A 17294-nucleotide genomic window follows, 5' to 3' on the forward strand; every position below is an offset into this window, starting at 1 on the left:
ACAACCTGAGTTGTTTTTCTCCTTTGTCCTCTTCCTGTCCCCCACTTATTGATTTAAAAACAGTCTCTCATCAAACCATATGGCAGTGTTCATGGTTCTCAGAATGTGGCCTGAATTCATTTCCTTGGTAGCCTGTGAGATCTAAGGAAGTTCCTATGCATGAAAGAAGCTATTCTGCATGAAAGGATAGCCATCCCCTGGCAAACTTGTATTTTTTGGATTAGGTTCATTCATTTACTTATTCACATTCAGAGATTCACAGTCAAATGGGAATGGCTGAAGGAAGACACATAGTTACAACAGTGAAAGTGTATATATGGAGAAGAAAGTTTTTGTATTAGTTAGGCTCCTGCTACAGAAGTGTTCTAGAACAACACCACACTTGAATGGCTTCCAACAACAAATATTTATTTCTTCCCATATGGCCAGGTCAGCTGGGGTGGCCTTAAGGTGGGTCAGGTTCTAGTTTGTCCCAATACCTCCTTTTCTGGGACCCAGACTGAAAGGGCAGTAGCTTACCTGTGGCAGCTCTTCTTGTAGCCCATGGCAGGACTGTAAAAAGCCAAGACAAACCACATGAACATCTACAGTCAGGCTTGTCTGGCATTTGTAACATTCCATGGACCAAAGTCACAGGTCAAGCCCAACATTAGGAAGGTAGGGATGAATACTCTGCTTACTCTAATGGCAACATGGTTGCATGGCTATTTCAGGGAGGGAGTGAAGAGTTAGGAGCCATAAGTGAATCTACTTTTAACTCTAGCTGTGGAAATTAGGGAAGGCTTCCTGGAACTGGTAACTTTCACCCTGAAGGATGAGTAGTCTCCAAGATGAACAAGTAGGCTCTAACCTGTACAAATGAGTGCAAATTTTAAAAAGAGAGAAGAAAGTAGTGTCTTAATGTTTATTTTTGAGTGGTCACTGTGGGCAATATGAAGAGAGCTACAGGAATTTAAAACAAAGGTCATCAGAGTATCTGTCCATGAAGTCCACACCTCATGGGGAAGTTGGGAAGGAAACATAATACAAAAGAGAAAAGGAAACTATATAATCAAGGACACTCTTATTCAGAGGGATAGAACAAAAGTGTGAACTCAGAAAGGAAGCTAGAATGTATTTTCAGTAGCTATTTTTGGTAGAGGATGCAAGATATGTGCTGTTTTCTGTTCACGTTTCACTTAGTCTTTACAACCTCTGAGGGCTGTCCTATGGGCAAGTCAGTGCAGATGAGATGAAATCTGAGTCGCAGAGTGAGAGCTCGCTTGCTAAAGTGGCAGAAGGGGCGCTTCTCAGCAGTTCTATTTTGCCAAAGCGAAGAACTTACTCATAAAAAGTACTCAGCCGTGTACACACTCTATTTTATTCTTCAGTGAGACTTCTTTAAAACTTACTGAACACCTGGTTTTCAGTGTCTACCGTATGTATAGCGCGGTGTTTGTTAAAGGGCCCCAATCCTGAAGTAGGTGGCTTCTGAAATCCCAGACGGCTATGGAATTCTTTGTGTCACCTTCCCATTGCACGTGGGTTTGAATTGCCTCAAAGAAAATAGGATTCTTACCCAGAGTCCTATTTAAAATTCTCATTTTGGATGGGGGGTGGAGGTTGAAATTCTGCATCTCCCTTTCCCCAGTTTGTGTACACACACATCACAGGTATTTTCTCCTCAGAAATGAAGAGAGACAAGCTTGGTGAGTTGCTCTAGACTCAGCAAAGTTAGAGGTGGGACTGGGTGAAGAATAACAATTTCCACTCTTGCGCGAAGTACCTTAACCTGATACTAGCTCACTACCTGTCATTACAGAGCACAGATATATTCTGGTGCAACATTCCTACTCATGAAGATGTGAGCATTTGTGAATTTTTACGTCTAGTTTCTTATCCATAATCACTTGACAGCTGATCACGTCTTCCTGGTCTTATGGACCTTGAGCGTGACTTTTTAGCCTAGCATCCCATGAGTTTGTAGAGAGAACCAGCTCCTTTTGGCGACCATTCCTTTGCTCAGTCAGTTGTCAAACGTCGATCGGCATTTTGTGTGCTCTCCATCTTGGCAGTCTGGAATTGAGTTGAAGCATGTTTCATGACCCATTTGCTCAGGAAGCTGGCAGAACTGGTTTCCCTGATCTCAGAGACCATCTCACATGGTCATTTTCTTTCCCCAGGCATGTTTTAAATCTTGTAATAATGAGCAATGCTTGTAGGAACTGCCTCTCACTGTCTGGTGTTTACTGTCTCATGATTCCCCAGGTAGGTGATGCTCGGATCTTGCTGCCTCTCCTCAAGTCGATGATCTGGATGGAAGGAGAATCAGTTGTGTCTAAAACTGGTCCAGAGTGTGAGGAGGAATGCCACCGTAGGAACAAGTGACCTGTCTGGCAAGGAATTCAGCGTCCTTCTGAGAGCCTCTTCTCCACCTTGTCCCACAGGCCACCACTTCCTCACTGAAGAGGGTACGGAGGATTTTGCAATCAGTCACCTAAAACTTTAGCTGAGCCAACACACAAGACTTTTGTTGCAGAACTGAACAAGATATTATTTCACTTAATTTTTGTGTCTTTTAATCATTTGAACTACAGTCATAGTTGTTTTGCTTTGAGAATTGTAAGCCGGATTTGTTGCTATTATCTTTGTGTATGCGTCTCAAAATGATTGACTTGAGCTTCCTGACCGAGGAGGAGCAAGAAGCCATCATGAAGGTTCTGCAGAGGGATGCTGCTCTGAAGAGAGTGGAAGAGGAGAGAGTCAGGTAAGGGGCCAGGAGGTCCTCGGGCATGGGGGAAGGAGGGACAGTCTGTCAGAAGATGGGACACCTCTTTTTCTCAGGCATAAGTGGTAGTTCTGACTTGGAGCCTGAACTTACAGGTTCCAATTTTAGGTTTACTTCCAGGATGGGACTTTTTTCCTTCTTAGTGTCTCTTAATTCCTAATTCCTTAGGACTTTTGCCAGAAATAGTCTTAATAAACTAAACCCCTTTAATTTATTAAATATTGAATTTAAAATGAAGTATATACAAACACATACATACATCTACATCTGTATATTTGAATGTGTGCATATTTATAGCCACTTTTTAAAAAAAAGGAATCATGGACAAAATTAGAATTTTTTTTTAATTCCTAAGATTTTTAAAAGAAAATAAATTGAGAAGTAGCTCACATTTCTGCATACCTTCAGAAATGTTTGAATTGGTTTCAGCAGCAGTTGAAATTGGCTCTCACTGAGCCAGTTTTTCATTTGTGTCTCACAAGAAGGAATGGCAACTTTGACACACTATTCTTGCTGAAAGGAACCCAAATGTTCCATGTAACCATTCCTACTGCTTTCCACTCACCTGCGGGGTAGATGGAGCATGAGGCCAGGATGTCAAAGATGTGGGCTTGAGCCCAGCTTGAGCCATCTGTCACCTGTGTAACCTTGGGCTTTGAAGACAGTGAAAGGCTTCCCGAGTGTAAGTTAATAGTATTAACTGCATAATCACTGTCCCAGGAGTTCCCCAAAAGGAGCATAAGCCATGTTCTTATTTCCTGGGACACAGGATCATGAATAATGGATTTATTTGAATGATATTTTGACCCTAACTGAATGTGTATGCTTTGTGAACATGCTGAAATTCACTACAAGCACTCCAGAGTATCTGATTATGGCTACTCATAGTAATATCTCACAGACAGACAGTGCTTCACGAAGTAACAAATGACAGTGATGAACAGATTGCAAAGGGCATTTTTCTGAGCCCAAACATTCTTTTGCAGTTGGCAGTGGGTCACGGTGGGATACAACTATGCCTACTTGATGCGTGAGGAAGCTGGCACGGGTTGGGTGACTTGCTCAAGCTCATACAACCCATAGGTGTCAGGATTGAGAGTCACGTTCTGGTCTTTAGGTACTCGTGTACTAACTCCACCTCCCCTCCCTGAGAAGACAATTGCAGACAGGCCATCCTGGCACCTGGCTGTGGTTAAGAGGGCAGCTGTTTTGCCTTGAGGTAGGAAGGGCACAGAGCTGTGATGGTAATAGATACTGGAGTGTGAGAATGGGGTTCTTTACCTGGCATGTGCCTCCCCACAAGTCACCTGTAGTGCTCTGTGCACCTGGAAGGGGCGCTTTTCTCCATTCTCAGCAAGTGAGGTGCTGTGAGCATTTTATGGGGTGGGGGCAGGGGATTTACACCAATCTTCCCTCAGAGCCTTTTGGTAGCACTGATCCTTTACCCATTACAGTTTATAAAGCCCCTTCATGAATGGTATCCTATGTTTCTTCACAACAACCCTGAGATTTGGCAAGGTAGGACTGTTAAACCCATTTTGAAAATAAGGAGTGAGGGCAACACAGAGAAAATATTAGCTGATTCTGTATTTTTTTTTTAAATCCTTATCTATTTTTGAGAGACAGAGAGAGAGGGAGAGAGTGAGCGAGCGAGCAGGGGAGGGGCAGAGAGAGAGGAAGACACCAAATCTGAAGCAGGCTCTGGGCTCTGAGCTGTCAGCCCAGAGCCCGATGCAGGGCTTGAACTCACGGACCATGAGATCATGACCTGAGCCAAAGTCAGACGCTTAACCGACTGAGCCACCCAGGTACCCCAATATTAGCTGATTCTTTTTTAAATATTTTAAAAAATGTTTGTTTATTTTTGAGACAGAGGCAGTGCATGAGCAGGGGAGGGGTAGAGAGAGAGGGAGACACAGAATCCGAGGCACCAATATTAGCTGATTCTTAAAGCATAGTGGGAATTCCTTTATCCTCTCAGAAGACAAGACAGAGAGACTTGGAAAGAAAGCACTGGAGCAAAGGCTGCCCTGGGCCCCTCTTCCTACATCAGGATATGGGGACTGTGAAAACCAGATCGCTGAACACCTTTGACTCTAAATGTTCTTGGCCCCTGGGATTGCAGGCTGCTGAGTCTTCTGCATAGTTGTGTGTTTCTGTGTGAGTGGAGTGGAGGTGTTTCATAGACATCTGCAGTGGCTGATGGAAAAATCCTCAAATACATGCACAGTTCTGTCTGGAGCTGGGCTTGGTAAGGGGTGCGAGCATATCCTCTGGTACCAGCCAGTCTACAGCTGCAGCAACAATGCAATGAGTCCCTTGGTAGTGGTGAGTTTGCAGATGCCCCTTCCATTCGCCATTTCTGAGGGTGCCCCAGCAGCTGCCACTTTTGTAAACTGATAGGAAGAAGTCTTGGGGTGGCAAAAAATCAAGTGTCAGTCAGGCCTTCTATACCACCACCATTCTGGGGGAGTTTTGAGTTAGACATCAAGCATCTGATGTTGACTTGGCCACAGATAGGTCTAGGACTCTGCTCCTGGGGAGGAGTGATGGTTTACAGCCGGGTGGGGGGCAGAGGGCGGCAGGTGAGCATGAGGCCGATAGTCTGAAGACCCTGGAAGAGGCCCAGCCCATAGCCTGGCCTGCTTCATGTAAAGAGAATCGTGCTGTGGCCCCTTCTTTGATTTAGAGGTAAAGGGACTTGTGGGTATTGGTCTGAGGCTGTTCTGCTTCTGGGCTGGTGGAACTAGATCTCTGGTCTCTGAAAATGCTATTCCATGGGCTTTTGCTTTTCAGCTCCTTTGCTATTCTCCAGCTGTTTGTCTTTGACTCTTCTGTCAGCCTTCCATATAGCCTGATAGCTCTGAAAAGGAGCTTTTTTGGTCCATATTGGTTACTTTACAGACAAAGAAGGTAAAGCCCAGAGAGGGGAAGTGACTTGCCCAGGGTCACACAGCTAGTCATTGCCAAAGCTATGGTAAGAAAAGTTCTTGGTCCAGTGCTATTCCCTCTATCCCATGTTGGTATTATTGCCCTTTGCAATTTGTTAAGCACTGTCATTTGTTAATCATTTGTTAATTTGTGAAGCACTGTCTATCTATGAATTATTATTTGTAGCCATAATCAGATACTCTGGAGTGCTTGAAGTGAAGTTCAGTATGTTCATAAAGCATCCGTGTTCAATTGGGGTCAAAATTGTTGGTATTATTCTTTCAGAAGAATAGGGAAGAACTCCCCTGCTTAACCTTGGAGTCAAAACTGACATGAGTTTCAATCCTCTCCTTACCACTAACCAACCATAGTTCATTGGACAAGTTATTTAACCTTTCGGAGCCTTAACCCAGAGGCTGGGAATGACCATAATACCAAACTCAAGGGATTAGAGTTGGGATTAAGTAAAATAATTCTTAATCTTCTTAGCTCATGAGAAGTGATGGATACATTTCGATTCCCTTATTCCCCACTCTGCTTTTACCTCTAAAATAGGTCAAAATTCTATGCTTGGTAGTCTGACTCTTCAGGAGCAAATTACTCCTAAAACTCTCAATAATTTAATGCAGTGAAACTTAATTGAGCATCTATTAAGTATAAGGAACTACTCTGGATGATGATATGAAGAGAATTTTAGGGTCATGAAGACATGGTCCCAGCCCTCAAGGAATTGACTTTTGTCCATTTAATGGATTATCAGTTGCAAATTAAAAATCTCAGCTTTGTTTCCCTAACATGATTTTGCAGTTTCTGTCCTTCTCCTACTTGGAATGTGGCTTTAGAAACATAAATTATATAATTCTAATAATAACCTCGACAAGACATCACTAGAAAGGCAATGGACTGGAGCACTGTTGCCCAGTAAGACCAGATGCTGCCTCAGAATCCTTTTCAGCATGGCTGTAAGTGGGATTTTGCGTTCAAACTGAAATCTGTTTGCCTTTCCTAATATATCCAGGGGTTCAAATTGTTTACCTCCAAGCTCATTCAAGACATTGTGGATGATTTCATGGATGAGAAAGATGAGTGTCACACAGGGAAAGTGTTCAGTTCTCAAATCCCTGTACCTGGTAGAGCATGGACTTGAACCCAAGGGAACATCCAGTGTGATGTCTCAGGATGCAGCTACAAGATAACAGTTCCAGGTGACTGTTGCCACCACAACTGTGTTTCATGCTGCCTCTCTGCCTACAGCCACAAGTGCTGGGCTCAGTCATTACCATGCATGTATACTCAGCATGCTTCCCTAACTACCAGCTAGAGCCATTTCACAGACCAGCAGTGAAGCAGACATTAGGATGGATTCTTTTTCTCTCCCTTTTCATTTTAAGAAACACCATCACACATACACATATGTAATTTTAGTCTTTTATGGTTTGGAAACGAGACACTTTAAAGGTGGCGTTTCCTGTGCTTTGCGTCATACTGTCAGCAGGAAACCATTGCCCATGTGCATCTGTACCCCACCAGCACCACACCCCCACCCCTGTGCATACATAACCACATCTACGGTGATGGGCGTTCTTGCCATAGATAACATCTCAACCGCGACCACATCTTATGATTCTTAGCTGCTCCCCTAAGACCTAGTTTTTTAAGGGAAGGCAGTTGGCATTGAAGAACTGCTTTTCAGGACCTCTGGGGTATTTTCTGTCAGTGCAAAGGGGAAAGGAACCAACATTTGTTAAGGAACTATATTGTACACTGAGCTTCACTTACATTTTCCCCTTTCATCTACATAACAGTATAGCTAAACCTGCTTTACAGTGAGGAAATGAGGTAGAAGAGGTTAAGCGCCTGCAAGATTGAAGCCTTGCAAAGGCATCAATCATCAAACTGCAAAGGCTGTGCTTCCTTCCCTCATGCTGTGCTGCCTCAGCAGATTGTGTGGATTTATGATGTGTCCATGACACAAGGGACACATGTTTCCTCTCATTTTCTGCATGGAGCATTTGCAATTTATTTCATTTTTGCATGTGTTAGTTTTCAGATTCTCTATCAAAGGTTGAATTCCCTTGTAGAAAAAGTGAAGTGTGATGACCATCTTAGCAAAATCATGTTTGGCTTTCTCAGGTAGGATGGAGTAGCAGAAACAGTGTTGGCCAGGAGTCTGGATGGCTTCTGGTCCTGGCTCTGTGTGACCTTGGGCAAACCTTCTAACCTCTCTGGCCTCAGACTACTTTCAAATCACATAGTCTAACTGCCTTGTCCAGAATATACTGAGGAGTTAAAAAAAAAAAAAAAGCGCCTGGGAGTGGGCCAGTGGGCCTTTCTGGACAGACTGCTGTTTCTTGTCCAGTTGACTAGATAACATCATGAAAGTCCCGCCTGTGAAGGTAAGCCTTTGCCTAATGATGAATCACTGGAAGCTGGAGTGCGTTGTGTGAATACAAAGGGGAGCAGGGGATCAGCTGAGGGAAATACTGAGGCTGGACTGGAGGGTGTCACTGCTTTTCCAACTTTCCTCTGGAAGCGCTCACACTCTGCAACACAGGAGTTGAGACTGGTGCTTAGGGCTGTAGATTGAATTTTTTATGCACAATTCCAAGCATCTGGCTAATACATGATAGGGGATTAATGAATTAATGAATGAACAAATGAATAGATATGGCCTTCAGCACGCAGAGGAGGCAAGATGGCTGTCTTTTACAATTCACTAAATTCTTTGTACATCATGGTGAAATTGTAAGTATTAAATGAGATGATAGGCGATGCATGTTAAGTGCCAAGCATGGGGCCCAGTACAAAACGCATGCTTTATATGTATTAGCCAGAGGAGGGGGGCATGAGGGGCATATTCTGCCTGGAAGGCCAGCAGGACAGTGTGCTTCATGGGCTGAGTGCTTTTCTTCTACCTTCATCTCTGCCCACCAGCCCAGCGGGGTTTAGTGGGCATCTTCTCTATCCTCAGCTCTCTGCTAAGCACAATGTGCATGTGTGGAGAGGATGGTAAGCAATGAAAACTGTGATCCGAAAAATTTATCTTTTTCTCATTTCAACTCAATGGTATAAAAATTAGAGAATCAAATGCCATTTTTGTTGGTACAATTAGAGTTGATGAAAAATGAGACATCAACCCGGCTGATAGAGAAGATTTTAATAGCATCATCTACGGTGGAATTTTTGTTTAATGATCCTACATCTTTGTAAAACTTGGGATTTAATGTCACATGTATGTATTCATTTATAGGATATTCCAAATGACTAAGATAGAAAAGGAAACTGACTAAACCTAGCAGTGATTATCATGTTAGGAAAGACATAATTGGCACTTAATGAATTTGAAAATTTTCGTACTCTTTTGCCACTTAAGCCACAAACTCACCCCTCGTTCTATAATGTAATGGCTACCAGCCTTTCCAGGGGCAAATGTGTTTGAGTGAGCCTGACTCACACGGTGTATGTTCATTGCACACTGAAAGTTTAGCATGATTAGGGCTTACAGACAGTCATTCAGGCAGGAGCAGAGGAAGAGTTGCACGAGGATGACTACAGAGTACGTTTCAGCTGAACAACAAAAATAAGTAAATAAATAACCTGAAGAGGAGTTGAGAGTTGTTATGCTATGAGGGTTTGTGGTCTCTTTCAACAGGATGATGGCTGATGCCATATTTCATCATGCTTTTTCCCATTCCCCCAAGAGTGAGATGTCCTGCCTCATCAGGGGAAGTGAACCATACCCGCCACTGCCGTTGTATTGGGTATGGTTCACTTAAGCCCAGCAGTGACAGGATCTCTCTTATATCTTGCCTGACTCAGACTGGGGTGGCTGCTGAGCAATTTATTTGTTCTTTATTCACTCAATTCACAGTTGTTGGGTATCAGCTCTGTGCCAGGCGTGGTGCGAGGTGCTCGCATTACAAAGGTGATTAAGATGTAGTCCTCACCTACAGGGTGTTTGCAGAGTTCACAGAGTAGTGGGTCAGACAGATGTGCAAATAGATCATTGGAACATGATGTGGTCAGTGCTGTGGGAGCCTGGGGGAAGGGCAAGCTGCTCACATGTGTCTTGGCAATCAGGGAAGGCTTCCCCTGTGAGGTGGTGCATGAGCTGGATCTGAAGGATAAGGACCAATGTATTGCGAAGAGAAGTGAGGAAAGATATCCTGAGAGACTTCACATTTATTGGCCTCTTACCAAGATCTAGGCACTGTTGGGTGCTTTCAGGTAAACACCTCATTTAATCATCTTAGAAGTCCTACAGAGTAGATCTTATTTTCCTTCTCTTTACAAAGAGACTGTAGTGTCAAGGGGTTCAGTAACCTGCCCAGGTAGCATATAGGAAGGGTTAGAACAAGGATTTGGACCTGTTTGGGAGAGTCTAAACCTTGTAATCTTTCTGCCAGGACTTTCTGCTTGTAATGTTTATGGAGATCAGAAAGAGCAGTTTGGGGAATAATAAGAAATCTAGAGTACTGACGAGTAGAGTCTGGAGGTAAATGCTGGAAAATGAATCTGAAAAGGTAGTCTGAAGCCAGGTGGTCAGGGGCCTCATTTGATATTCCTTCACCCCACAAGCACGGAATAAATACCCACCGTTTTCCAGAGATACCAAATAAGGATATATAGAGTACAAGACCTGCTCCTAGGGGCTCACTTTGTAATCAGGGAATGCTAGAAGGACTTCTCTCTTCTGGAATTGAACTCAAACTTGGTCCTTTGGGAGGAGAAGCCAAAAAAGCTCCATCAGTAGCCCATGGAGGATTGTTTGCTTTGCCAAAAGCATCAGACAATTGGAAACCATTAGAAATGTTTGATAAGAACCATGACCTCCCTGGTGATTCGAAACCATAAAGTGATGACTGTTTCTGTCAGGGTTTGGTGATGTTTTATCATAACTGGACATGTTTGGGATGGGGTCACTTCTTCCTAGGTAACTGGGAGAGGAGAGAAACTTCCAGCAGAGAGTTGAACTCTTGGGAGGAAGACACTCCAGGCACCCTTGGAGAGAGGACATGCACTTGCTAGAATCCCTCCTGTTTTCTCCACTCCTGGGCATGCCAGTGTGCAACCCTCACACACAGCCCTGCTGCCACCCCCTTGGTGTGGCCATCATACAATGTTCTCTGGCTAAGACCTTTTGATTTGCTACTTAGGAAGGGTGCATATTAGCTTGAATGACAATCATAAACCCTCTTGGATTTATGTAGCACATTACCTCCCAAAAGTTCAAAGTCTGCTTAAGGCTTTAATACTTCTTTATTCTGTTGCTCTACTCTGGAGTTTGTGATTCTCATTTTACTGAGATGGGTGGAGAGATGTAGAGATTAAAAGACTTGTCAGGTAGAGGGTCAGCTAGAAAGATGGCAGAGTAGGATGACCCTAAGCCCACCTCATCTCACAGATACAACCAGATTACACTAACATCGGTATAAATAACCCACAAAACAACCCAAAGATGGACAGAACAAACTTCACAATTAAATGGTGGAGAAGAGGCCACAATGAATAAGGTAGGAAGAGTGAAGGCCCAGTTTGGGAGTGAAGTGGATTAGGGCCATCTATGGTGCAGAGGAAGCTGGTGGCACAAAGAAGGGCAGAAAACAGACTTTCCCACAGGGAACCCATAAAATGGAGGATGAATTCCCATAATATTTGCCTTTGAAATTGAGAGGACCTGAATATGTGATTTCTTACAACCAGTGGGACTTAAGGCCTGTAACTTTAAAAAGAGGGGCTTGACTCTGGGATCTTTTCTGACCCCAACACTATGAAACTAGAAATCAACCACAAGAAAAATCTGCAAAGAGAACAGATACTTGGAGGTTAAATAGCATGCTACTAAACAATAAATGAGTCAACCAAGAAATCAAAGAAGAAATAAAAAATTGTATAGGAACAAATGAAAATGAAAACATAATGGTCCAAAATTTTTGAGATTCAGCAAAAGTAGTTCTAAGAGGGAAGTTTACAGCAATATAGGACTACCTCAAGAAGCAAGAAATACCTCAAACAACCTAACCTTACACCTAAAGGGACTAGAAAAAGAAGAACAAATAAAACCCAAATCCAAAGAAAGGAAGGAAGTAACAAATATTAGAACAGAAATAAATGGCATAGAAACTAAAAAAACAATAGAACAGGTGAAACTATGAGCTAGTTCTTTGAAAAGATTAACAAAATTGGTAAACCTCTAATTAATAAACCTCTAAAAGAGGACCCAAATAAAATCAACACCACAGAAATACAAACAATTGTAACAAAATATTATGAAAACCTATATGCCAACAAATTGGACAACTTAGAAAATATGGATAAATTCCTAGAAACGAATAACCTACCAAAACTAAAGCAGGAAGAAATAGAAAATTTGAACAGACCAATTACCAGCAATGAAATTGAATCCATAATCGAAAAATCCCCTAAAACAAAAGTCCAGGACCAGACAGCTTCACAGGAAAATTCTCCCGAACACTTAAAGAAGAGTTAATATCTATTCTTCTCAAACAATTCCAAAAAATAGAAGAGAAAGGGAAACTTCCGAATTCATTCAATGAAGCCGGTATCACCCCTACCAGATAGGAACACCACAAAAAAAGAGAACTACAGGCCAATATCTCTCATGAATATACATGTAAAAATCTCAAAAAAATATTAGCAAACTGAATCCAACAATACAAAAATTAAAAAAAGAACTACCCTATGACCCAGCAATAGCACTACTAGGAACTTCTCCAAAGGATACAGGAGTGTTGATTCATAGGGGCACATGTATCCCAATGTTTATAGCAGTGATTTCAACAATAGCCAAATTATGTAAAGAGCCTAAATGTCCATCAACTGATGAACAGATAAAGAAGATGTGGTTTATATATACAATGGAATACTAGTTGGCAATGAAAAAGAATGAAATCCTGCCATCTGCAGCAATGTGGAGGGAAGTGGAGGGTATTATGCTAAGTGAAATAAGGCAGGCAGGGAAAGACAGACAGTTCCACTCATATGTGGAACTTGAAAAACTTAATAGAAGACCATGGGGGAAGGGAATGGGGAAAAATAGTTATAAACAGAAAGGGAGGGAGGCAAACCATAAGAGACTCTTAAATACAGAGCACAAACTGAGGGTTGATGGTGGGCATGGGGGAGAGAGGAAAATGGGTGATGGGCATTGAGGAGGGCACTTGTTGGGATGAGCACTGGCTGTTGTATGTAAGCAATGAATCATGGGAATCTACCCCCCAAACCAAGAGCACACTGTATGCACTGTATGTTAACCAACTTGATGATAAATTATATTAAAAAAAATCTTACACCACAATCAAGTGGGATTTATTTCTGGGATGCAGGAGTGGTTCAATATTCACAAAACAATCAACATGATACATTACATCAATCAGAGAAAGGATAAAAACCATATAATGATTTCAATAGATGCAGAAAAAGCATTTGGCAAAGTAGAACACCAATTCATGATAAAAACTTTCTGTTATGTATGTTTAGAGGGAACATACTGCAACATAATAAAGGCCAAATGTGAAAAACCCATAGCCAATATACTGAATGGTGAAAAACTGAGAACTTTTGCCTTAAGGTCAGGAACAAGACAAGCCTGTCCACTCTCAGCACTGTTATTTAACATAGTACTGGAAATCCTAACTACAACAATTAGACAACATGAAGAAATAAAAGGCATCCAAATTGGCAAGGAAGAAGTAAAACTCTCACCATTTGCAAATGACATGTTACTGTATTTAGAAAACCCTAAATATCCCCCCCAAAAAATGCTAGAACTGATAAATGAATTCAGTAAAGTTGCAGGATGCAAAATCAATGTACAGAAATCCCTCAAATTCTTATACACTAACAATGAAGCAGTAGAAAGTGAAATTAAGTAGAGAATCCCAACTTCATATATTGAAAAAAAAAAAAGAAAAAAAAAGAAGAGAATCCCATTTACAACTGTACCAAAACCAATAAAATATCTAGGAATAAACTTAACCAAACAGGTGGAAGATCTGTACTCTGTAAAGTGTGAAACACTGATGAAAGAAATTCAAGACAATGCAAAGAAATGGAAAGATGTTCCATGCTCATAGGTTGGAAGAATAAAGATTGTTAAAATGCCTATACTACCCCCAAACAATCTACGTATTTAATGCAATACCTATCAGAATACCAACTGCATTTTTTTCACAGAGCTAAAACAAACCTAAAATTTGCATGGAACCACCAAAGACCTCAAATAGCCAAAACAGTCTTGAAAAAGAAAAACAAAACTGGAGGTATCACAATTCCAGATTTCAAGTTATATTACAAAGCAGGAGTCATTAAAACAGTATGGTACGACATAAAAATAGACACATAGATCACTGGAATATTAAAGAAATCCAAAAATAAACCCACAATTATATGGTTAGTTAATCTTCAACATAAGAAGAACGAATATCCAATGGGAAAAAGACTCTTCAGCAAATGGTATTGGGAAACTGGACAACCATGTGCAAAGTAACAAAACCAGACCTCGTTCTTATACCATACATGCAAATAAACTCAAAATGGATTAAAAGGCCTAAATGTGAGACCTGAAATAATAAAAAATCCTAGAATAGAGTATAGGCAGTAATCTCTCTGACATTAGCCCTAGCAACATTTTTCTAGATATGTCTCCTAAGGCAAGAAAATTAAAAGCAAAAATAAACTTTGGGACTACATTAAAATAAAAAGCTCTGCACAGTGAAGGAGACAAACTAAAAAGCAACCTGTGGAATGAGAGAAAATATTTGGTAATGACATAAAGGGTTGGTATCCAAAATATATAAAGAACTGATACAACTCAGTACCAAAAACAGATAATTCAACTAAAAAGTGGGCAGAATACATGAACAGACACTTCTCCAAAGATGACATCCAAATGGCCAGGAGACACATGAAAACAAGCTCAGCATCACTCATCATTAGGCAAATGCAAATTAAAACTACAATGAGTCATCACCTCACACCTGTCAGACTGGTGAAAATTAAAACACAAGACACATCAAGTATTGGTGAAAACGTGGAGAAAAGGGAACCCTCTTGCACTGATGGTAGAAATGCAAACTGGTGCAGCCACTGTGGAAAACAGTATGGAGGTTCCTCAAAAGATTAAAACTGGAACTACCCTACCACCCAGTAATCACATTACTAAGTACCTAAAAAATACAAAAACACTGAATCAAAGGGATATATGCACCCCTATGTTTATTACAACCTATTTACAACAGCCAAACTATGAAGCAACCCAGGTGTCCACTGATAGGCAGAGGATAAAGAAGAAGTGGTGTGTATTACAATGGAACATATTCAGCCACTAAAAAAAGAAAAATCTTGTTTGCAACAACAGGGATAGAGCAAGAGAGTGTAATACTAAAGGAAATAAGTCAGTCATGGGAAGACAACTACCATGTGATCTCATTCGTGTGGAATTTACAAACAAATGAGCAAAGAAAAAAGAGACCTAGAAATAGATGCTTAACTATAGAGAACAAACTGATGGTCAGCAGAGGGGATGTGGGGGGGTGGTGGTGGGAGAAATAGGGGATGAGAATTAAAGAATACATTTATCACAATGAACAAAAAAAGGCTTGTTAAGTAGAACAGTGTTTTTTTTAAGTGAGTAAATTAGGAAGATTTTAGGGCTGCATTTGTTTTGTTCTATAGGCTTTAGCTTTTCAGTGAGCATGAGTGATCATGGAACCCTTGAAAGCAGTAGCTGCACAATTGGCTGTGCCTCTGCCTCTACTCCCTGTCCCCCTCCTACCATAAATTTGATCTTGCCTGCCTCCTGCCTGCTTTTTCAGCATTCATTTCCCTAGCATTAAGACCCAGAGACATCATGCACTTCCCCCACAGAAAGTCTCTGATAAAACTCATTTCACTGAAATGGAAAGGATTGATGAGCTGATAACTACACCACCACTTATTCATTGGGTATTAAGTGCCAGGCATTTGCAAAGGGCAGTTTATATGCATTAGCTAATTTAATCCTCAAAGCAATCCCATGAAGTAGATTAGTATGATTAACCTCTTTTTACAGCTAAAGGGACCAAAGCTTAGAGATGCTTAATATATCATCTTTCCCTGGGGAGTTTGCATTTGAACAGTAGACACAGAAGACCACAGCCCAAAAGTGAATCCGTTCTTGAGAAATTCCAGACATCATGTGGAGGTCAGGGATAAAGTCTTTGATTTTTAAAAGTGTAAGCCTTGTCTTTCTTGACTTTTCATTCAAAGAGGAATATATATTTCTTAGTCATCTAAGAGGTTTGTGGGGTCTTCTAAATTATTGAGAGCTTTATTTGTGTTTCTGTTTACAAATTTCTTTACGCACTGTCACAGTAAACTCATTTATTTACCATGGGCTCTCAGCAAAGTAAAGCTCTTTTCCTTTTGTAGACATTTGCCTGAAAAAATTAAGGATGACCAACAGTTGAAGAATATGAGTGGCCAGTGGTTTTATGAAGCCAAGGCAAAAAGGCACAGAGACAGAATTCATGGTGCAGATATCATCAGAGCATCCATGAGAAAGAAGAAGCTCCAGGTAGCAGGTGAGTTGATTTGAGTAGTACATTTTGAGCCAGCATTTGTGGGGAAGGCATTGTCAAGAGAAGGGAAGGATGTTAGAATCTTTACTGGAAGCTGCTGAGGAATGTCATTTAGAGGTGTGCTTTGCATAATGTATAGTCCCCCAGCTCAAAATCCTCTTGCCCTGAATTCAGATGGATGAAGGCAGGGCTAAGTGACCCAGGGTAATGTAGAAAAACATGGGAAGTCCTTTAGAGACTGTATTGAGTTGTAGTAGTATAGACAGTTGGGGTTTATTTTTTTTTAAGTTTATTTTATTTATTTTGAGAGAGAGAGAATGCACATGCAAGGGAGGGGCAGAGGGAGGGAAGGAGGGAGGGAGAGAGAGACAGAGAGAGAGAGAGAGAGACAGAGAGAGAGAGAGAGAGAGAGAGAAAGAGAGAATCCCAAGCAGGCTCTGCACTGTCAGCACAGAGCCTCACATGGGGCTTGAACTCACAAACTTTGAGATCATGACCTGAGCTGAAATCAAGAGTCAGAATCTTAACTGATTGAGCCACCCAGGTGCCCCAACAGTTGGGGTTATAAGGCATTTACCCCTGCATTCCTTTTGGCTTTTAACTCAGAAGATTCAGAACCTTTTCCTTTGAGTAGGGTGACAGAAAGAGACTAGCATCTCTTTCAACAACTTTAACATCTGATACCTCTTTAATCAACCAAGTGTATTACTTAAGAGACTGTAAAGACAGTATTTTGAGGGCTTTAGAATTCTGTTGGGTTTATTAAACATTTATAGTGTGCCTTCTCTCTCACTCTAGACTAGACAGTATAAACTTTTACCCCTGAGAATAGCCCCTGTGTAGATCTAACCTGTACACAATAAGGAAAACAGCTCTCACCTTTTGATCATTTAATACATTATAGGCATTTACTCTCTATATTTGTAACTATAGCAGCAATATTGTAAGGTAGGTATTATTATCCCCATTCTATATATGAGACATGTAAAGTTCAGAGAAGTGAAATTACTTGTCCA

General features: G+C 41.3%; 1 protein-coding gene across 2 annotated transcripts in view; it reads left to right on the top strand.

Annotated features, from left to right (window-relative positions):
* Positions 1–2334: 2334 nt before the first annotated feature.
* The window catches only part of SYTL2 (synaptotagmin like 2), a 65144-nt gene continuing 50184 nt past the window's right edge, over positions 2335–17294 (top strand). For both annotated transcript variants that reach the window (XM_047071302.1, XM_047071303.1), the window contains exons 1-2: positions 2335–2746; positions 16130–16281. In XM_047071302.1, the coding sequence (XP_046927258.1) occupies positions 2634–2746; positions 16130–16281 (265 nt within the window). In that variant the 5' untranslated portion in view covers positions 2335–2633. The remainder of the gene's footprint in view (positions 2747–16129; positions 16282–17294) is intronic.

This window comes from Lynx rufus, unplaced genomic scaffold, assembly GCF_022079265.1.
Source record: "Lynx rufus isolate CCGP_SWC_20201006 ecotype Redwood Valley unplaced genomic scaffold, mLynRuf1.p SCAF_9, whole genome shotgun sequence".
Lineage (NCBI taxonomy): Eukaryota > Metazoa > Chordata > Mammalia > Carnivora > Felidae > Lynx > Lynx rufus.